Source organism: Trichechus manatus, unplaced genomic scaffold, assembly GCF_000243295.1.
Source record: "Trichechus manatus latirostris isolate Lorelei unplaced genomic scaffold, TriManLat1.0 scaffold00051, whole genome shotgun sequence".
In the NCBI taxonomy this organism is placed as follows: domain Eukaryota; kingdom Metazoa; phylum Chordata; class Mammalia; order Sirenia; family Trichechidae; genus Trichechus; species Trichechus manatus.
Window position 1 is genome coordinate 537036 of NW_004443987.1, and position 6789 is coordinate 543824.

Below are 6789 nucleotides of genomic sequence, written 5' to 3' on the forward strand. Positions count from 1 at the left end.
GAGTATCTCAGGAAAGTGGCCAGCTTCTTGATTTGTGGCCAGTGGCTCCTTGGAAGGGGCCGCTACTCAGGATGGTCAATTGCATTTACCATATGATTAGCTGGGGGCAATCAGCCACTTCACCTGATTCAACCTAAGGGTTACAGCCTGTGAGGGTATTGGGTAGTCATACTTCTTCAGGCTACAGAGTGGCTTCCCTTTCCTCACCCAAAGAGAGCAAGGTCCTCTTCTTGAGCAAGCTACCAGTACTCCCCCAGATCATTGATGGCAGACTCAGAAGAACAAAGTGTGACTTCAGCTGGGTTCCCAGAACAACTCTAGCTGGTCTCTCGGGGGCGGGGGGGGGGGGGGGGGGGACTAAGCCCATAAGCTTTCTTTAATGTTTCCAATGGAAAGTGGAAGTGGAATGAACTGTTTCCCCTCTTGAGGAAGGTCTTCCAGTCACCGAGGCAGAGGGAACTGAAGATATCAGAGGAGGAAAGAAGATCAAAGTAGCATCAGGATGGCTAGAGATACACCCTAGAGCTGAAGTAATATGACACACACTGCCCTAGACTTTTTCAGGGCATATGATTAGCTGGGGGCGATGCCTCAGGGATATTCTTTTGCCTCCCCCACCCCCGCCATGAATTGGGCCAGAGAGTAGAGCTAACCCCTGTGGATTCATTATACTAGAATCCTGGGGCATTAGGTTTCTCTATCTCCATAATTTCATGGAGAAGGGAAAGGGGCCAATGGGCACTGCTTAACTTCACCAGACAACTTCTTTGTTCCCCATGTGAATGGCCTGCAAGTGCCATCTGACTGGGCTGCAACAGATGTGTACTTAAGGGACAAGTCTCAAACTTGAGGATTAAAAGGCATATTTCTAGAGCCAGAGGAATCATGCCTCCCTCCCCCACCCCCCCCACCCCACACCCACCTCACATATCTCCAGATCCCTGCTGCTGCCCGGAGCCCATATAATTCTGGTTGAGGAATGTGGGGCTACTGGGAACTGGAAAGGTTGGGTGAAGACTGAGGGAAGGCTTTGACCATTACCAGGAGAGGGCTAAGGACTATAGGATGGGGATCTGGTTCTATCAAGAGGCCAGTAGGGTGTTGGCAGTCACATCAGAACTTCGCACACTGGGAAAGGCATGGCGGAGCTTCTCCATGATATCCTCCAAGCACAGGCTGACATCTTGGCTCTTTGACCCCACATCATCTGAGTTGAAAAAGAGAAGAGGAAAAGAACTAGAGGTCCTCTTATCAGGACACCAAGCCCAGGCAGGATGCTGCTAGAAGAAGGGAAAATTCACAGCATTTGTGTCTTCCCAGCACAATGCCTGGTACATAGGAGGTGTTCAATAAACATTTGCAAGATAAAAGAATGAATCAATCAGTAAACCAATCAAATCCTGATCCTAGTCTGGAAACCACAAGGAGAAACCAGTCTCAGGCCTAGCAGAACCTTAGGCAAGAAATCTGGGGCAGGACAAAGCCATGGAGGAAGGGGCTAGGAGGAGCCAGGGGAGCTTACCTGCAGCCTCAGTGTCTGGAGTAGTCTGTTCCTTCTCCTGGAGGTGACTGCCTTCTGACTGCTGTGGAGAGGAAGCTAGGGACGAGCCTGCAGAGCCATTGCCATCTGATTCAGTGGGTGGCTGGCAAGAGTTAAAAGTATTACTTAAGTGACTTTGCCTTTCTGACCATACTTTGATAGACTCTTGATGTTAGAAGAGACCTTAAAGTCCCCATGCCCATCCCTTTGACTTTAAGAAGCTTTTGGTAATGTTCAAAATGGTATTATCTCCTTTTAGGAAACTTCTCAGAATATTCTATTACCGATTACCTTCTTCCCTCAACAACATGTGTCAGAGGCTCTCAGTTCTTAAAAGGATGGAATTGCATCTAAGGGTCTCTTGGTGTCATTTCAGCTGTAATTACACTATTTAGAACCCAGTTCTCTCTGGAAATCTAGAGTTGTACACCCGCTCCTCAGTTTATGACATAACTGCATATTTTAGAAACCTCCAGGAATTAATTTAGAGACTATCCCTTGGAGGATCTGGAGAAGGGGAGTAATGGTATTACCTGTTATATAATAACAACAACAATAAAACAGTTGCTGTCAAGTCCAAATCATGGTGACCCCACAGGTTAGAGTAGAACTGTGCTCCACAGGGTTTTCAATGGCTGATTTTTCAGAAGTAGATTGCTAGGCCTTTCTTCCAAGATGCCCTTGGGTGGACTCAAACCACCGACCTTTTGGTTAGCAGCTGAGCACGTTAACCATTTGTACCACCCAGGGACTCCAACAATGAGAATAATAGGTAACGTTAAGAATTTTCTATATTCCAGGCATCATGCTAAATGCTTTAAATGCATTATCTCTTATTATCCTTGCCACAATTCTATGAGGCTAGTACTATTATTATCCCTGTTTTATAGATGAGGGAACAACTGGGGCTTAATGAAGTTAAGTAACTTGCCCAACATTCCACAATCACCAAGTGTCAGAGCCAGACTCAAACTCAGGGCTGACTCCAGAACTGTACTATATTATATACACTACCTCTCAAAGAGGAAAGAGGCAAAAAGCTACAAGAGATCCCTTTATAGAAAAAAAACTGTTGTCTTGCCTAGCATGTCCAAATCTGCTTCTTTCTAGCAAACACCATACTAGCAAAATCAATCTGTTTTGGATGATTCTTTGAAGTTTGTTCTTTCAATACAGGATTCAAATGGGTTGTGGAGAAGTGAGTTCTCAGAAGTTCTGCCTCTGGAGGGTGGGGCCAAGATGGTGGAGTAGTCATACACTTCCTGTGGTCCCTCTTACAACAAAGACCAAAAAAAACCAAGTGAATCTGTTATATATGACAATACAGGAGCCCTGAACATCAAAGGCAAAGTTGAGGAAGTGGCAGGGGGAGGAAGAGACAATTCAGAAGCAGGGAGGTGTTGCCAGACCTGACCTGGCGGGAACCAGCCCCTTGCAGGCCGAATGGGCTGGCGTGCACGGTGAGGCAAGCAGTAGTGCTCAGGATGCGTTTTCCACATCGGGAGAGACAGAATGGCAGAGAATCTACTCAAGCCTCCGGAACGAGTGAAAATCGGCAATCAATCGGCAAAAGATAAATACATGCGTCTCACCTACTGTGCAGGTCAAAAAACACCCTCTTTGGGAAGAACTTCTCTCCCATTTTCCCACCCTCTCCCTGCTCTGCACCAGGTCCTGGGCTGGCTTCAGTGATTGCCATGTCCCCTGGGCCAGAAGGAGAACTCATCTCATGCACTGAGCCATTCTCCCAGCCTTGGAGAGCGAACAAATTAACAAACAGGAAAAAATAATCTGCCAGCTCCCCTAAGCCAGGAACTCAGGGCAGACACAGCTCCCTTGCCTAGGCACAGGCATAAGGGGTCCAAGGACTTTGAATGCCTTTCACCCCTGCAGAGACCTGTGTGGGTCCATTTCAACAGCGCAGGCCCTCATTAGCACAGTGCAACAGGGTATACACCTGAAGTCAACTTCAACTGTATCAGCTATATGGTGGAGTGGTAGATTTGTGACATCTAACACTGCTCTACCATTAAGCAGGGTCATCACCTACCTACCCCAGGGTCCTGAGGACTGGTGGCTCCATTCATGCCACCTAGCCACCCACAACAGGGGTCCAAGAATAAGTGATGCCTCCCAGTCCCTACAGCCAACAACATTGGGTGCCCAAGTCTGACTGCACAACCCACCCACCTACGCAGTCTAGGAACAGGGACACACTTTCCTCCCAGCCACTCAGAGACAGCCGTCAGCCCACTGCCTTTATTAGCACGTGAACCCCTACTGCAGCCAGATACTTGTGCCTACTCCAATCACCCTTGCCTGTCTAGGACTGTAGGTGAGAGCTTGCACCACACACTTGGTGACCGGCTACTTGGACACCTGAGCTGAAACCATACAAGAAAAGTTAACAGATTCCTGGGCTCACTTACCTAGTAACAGGTCTAACCATCCAGTGATAGGACGTTAGAGCTTCAAAGGTGCCAATACTCAAACTAGCTCACATGAGCAGCCTATCTGGGCATATCAAAACAAAACAAAACAAGAAGCTAGGACACAGTAAGCAAACATAAAATAAATATAATAACTTATTGATGGCTCGGAGACAACAGTCAATATCAAATCACATAAAGAGGCACACCATGATGGCTTCAGTAAGCTCCCAAAACAAAGAATCAAGAAATCTTCCAGAGGAAGAGAAATTCTTGGAATTACTGGAGGTAGAATACAAAAGATTAACATACAGAACTCTTCAAGAGATCAGGAAGAAGATCAGGCAAATCACATACCAAGCCAAGGAACACACAGACAAAGCAATAGAGGAACTTAAGAAGATTAGAGAAGAGCAAAGTGACAAATTTAACAGGCTGGGAGAATCCATAGAGAGACAACAAACAGAAATCCAGAAGATTAACAATAAAAATTCAGAATTAGACAACTCAATGGGAAGACATAGGACCAGAACTGAAGCAATGGAAGTCAGAATTAGTGAGATTGAAGACAAAGCACTTGATACCAACTTATTTGAGGAAAAATAAGATAAAAGGATTTAAAAAAATGCAGATACCCTTAGAATTATGTGGGACTCTATCAAGAGGAATAACCTATGAGTGATTGGAGTGCCAGAACGGGGAGGGGGGGGTAACAGAAAATAAAAAGAGAATTGTTGAAGATTTGTTGGCAGAAAACTTCCCTGATATCATGAAAGATGAGAAGATATCTATCCAAGATGCTTATCGAACCCCACACAAGGTAGATCCCAAAAGAAAGCCACCAAGATATATTATAATCAAACTTGCCAAAACCAAATATAAAGAGAGAATTTTAAGAGCGGCTAGGGATAAACGAAAAGTCATCTGCAAAGGAGAGCCAATAAGACTAAGCTCTGACTATGCAGCAGAAACCATGCAGGCAAGAAGGCAATGGGATGACATATATTAAGCCTTGAAGGAAAAATATTGCCAGCCAAGAATTATATATCCAGCAAAACTGTCACTCAAATATGATGCCAAAATTAGGGCATTTCCAGATAAACAGAAGTTTAGAGAATTTGCAAAAACCAAACCAAAAATTACAAGAAATACTAAAGGGAGTCCTCCAGTTAGAAAATCAATAACATCAGATAACAACCCAAGACTAGAACACAGGACAGAGCAACCAGATATCAACCCAGATAGGGCAGTCACAAAAGTAAATCAAAGCTGAAACACGGAAAATAGGGAAACAGAGATGTCAATATGTAAAAGATGACAACATTAAAACAAAACAGAGGGCCTAAAAAATGTAGTCATAGATCTTTTATAAGGAGAGGAAGTCAAGGCAATATAAAGAAATAAAAGACTGGTTTAAACTTACAAAAATAGGGGTAAATATCAGGGTAATCACAAAGGAAACTAACAATCTTACTCATCAAAATAAAAAACAAGAAAAAGATGAAGACTCAGCAAATACAAAATCAACAACAATGAAAAAGATGAAAAGAAAATACATAAAGAAAAACTCAGCACAGAAAATTAAGTGGAACAAAGAAACTGTCAACAACATACACACAAAAAAAAACATCAAAATGACAGCACTAAACTCACCTACCAATAATTACGCTGAATGTAAATGGACTAAATGCACCCATAAAGAGACAGAGAGTGGCAGAATGGATAAAAAAACACGATCCATCTATATGCTGCCTACAAGAGACACAGTTTAGACTTAAAGACACAATCAAACTAAAACTCAGAGGATGGAAAAATACATCCAGCAAACAACACTCAAAAAAGAGCAGGAGTTGCAATATTAATCTCTGACAAAACAGACTTAAAGCAAATCCACCACAAAGGATAAGGAAGGACACTATATAATGATTAAAGGGTCAGTACACCAGGAGGAAATAACTATAATAAATATTTACACACCCAACAAAAGGGCTCCAAAATACATAAAACAAACTCTAACAGCATTGAAAACAGATATAGACAGCTCTACAATAATAGTAGCAGACTTCAACATACCACTTTAGGTGAAGGACAGAACATCCAGAAAGCAGCTCAATAAAGATACGGAAGATTTAAATGCTACAGCCGTCCAGCCTGATATAACAGACATATTCAGAACACTCCACCCAACAGCAGCCAAGTATGCTTTCCTTTCCAATGCACATGGAACATTCTCCAGAATAGATCACATATTAGGCCATGAAGCAAGCCTTAACAGAATAGAAAGCATCGAAATATTAAAAAGCATCTTTTCTGACCATAAAGCTATTACAAAGCATCATTTCTGACCATAAAGCCTTAAAAGTAGAAATCTATAACAGAAAAAGCAAGGAAAAAAATCAAAAACATGGAAACTGAACAACACCTTGCTCAAAAACTACTGGGTTATAGAAGAAATTAAGGATGGAATGAAGAAATTCACAGAATCAAATGAGAATGAAAACACATCCTATCAGAACCTTTGGGACATAGCAAAAGCAGTGCTCAGAGGTCAATTTAAAGCAATAACTGCACACATCCAAAAAAGAAGAAAGGGCCAGAATCAAAACATTAAGCCTACAACTGGAACAAGTAGAAAGAGAGAAGCAAAAGAAGCCCTCGGGCACCAGAAGAAAGGAAATAATAAAAATTAGAGCAGAATTAAATGAAATAGAGAATAGAAAAACAATTGAAAGCGTTAACAAGACCAAAAGCTGGTTCTTTGAAAAGATCAACAAAATTGATAAACCATTGGCCAAACTGACAAAAGAAAAACAGGAGAGG

The 6789-nt window shown here is 42.8% G+C and overlaps 1 protein-coding gene across 2 annotated transcripts in view; it reads right to left on the minus strand.

Moving 5' to 3' along the window:
* Positions 1 to 991: 991 nt before the first annotated feature.
* Positions 992 to 6789, minus strand: part of DRP2 (dystrophin related protein 2) — a 50260-nt gene continuing 44462 nt past the window's right edge. The window contains exons 21-22 of one of the 2 annotated variants that reach the window (XM_004377531.1): positions 1523 to 1643; positions 992 to 1207 (exon numbers count right to left, since the gene is read on the minus strand). In XM_004377531.1, the coding sequence (XP_004377588.1) occupies positions 1083 to 1207; positions 1523 to 1643 (246 nt within the window). In that variant the 3' untranslated portion in view covers positions 992 to 1082. The remainder of the gene's footprint in view (positions 1208 to 1522; positions 1644 to 6789) is intronic. The other variant, XM_004377530.1, reaches the window with a different exon arrangement.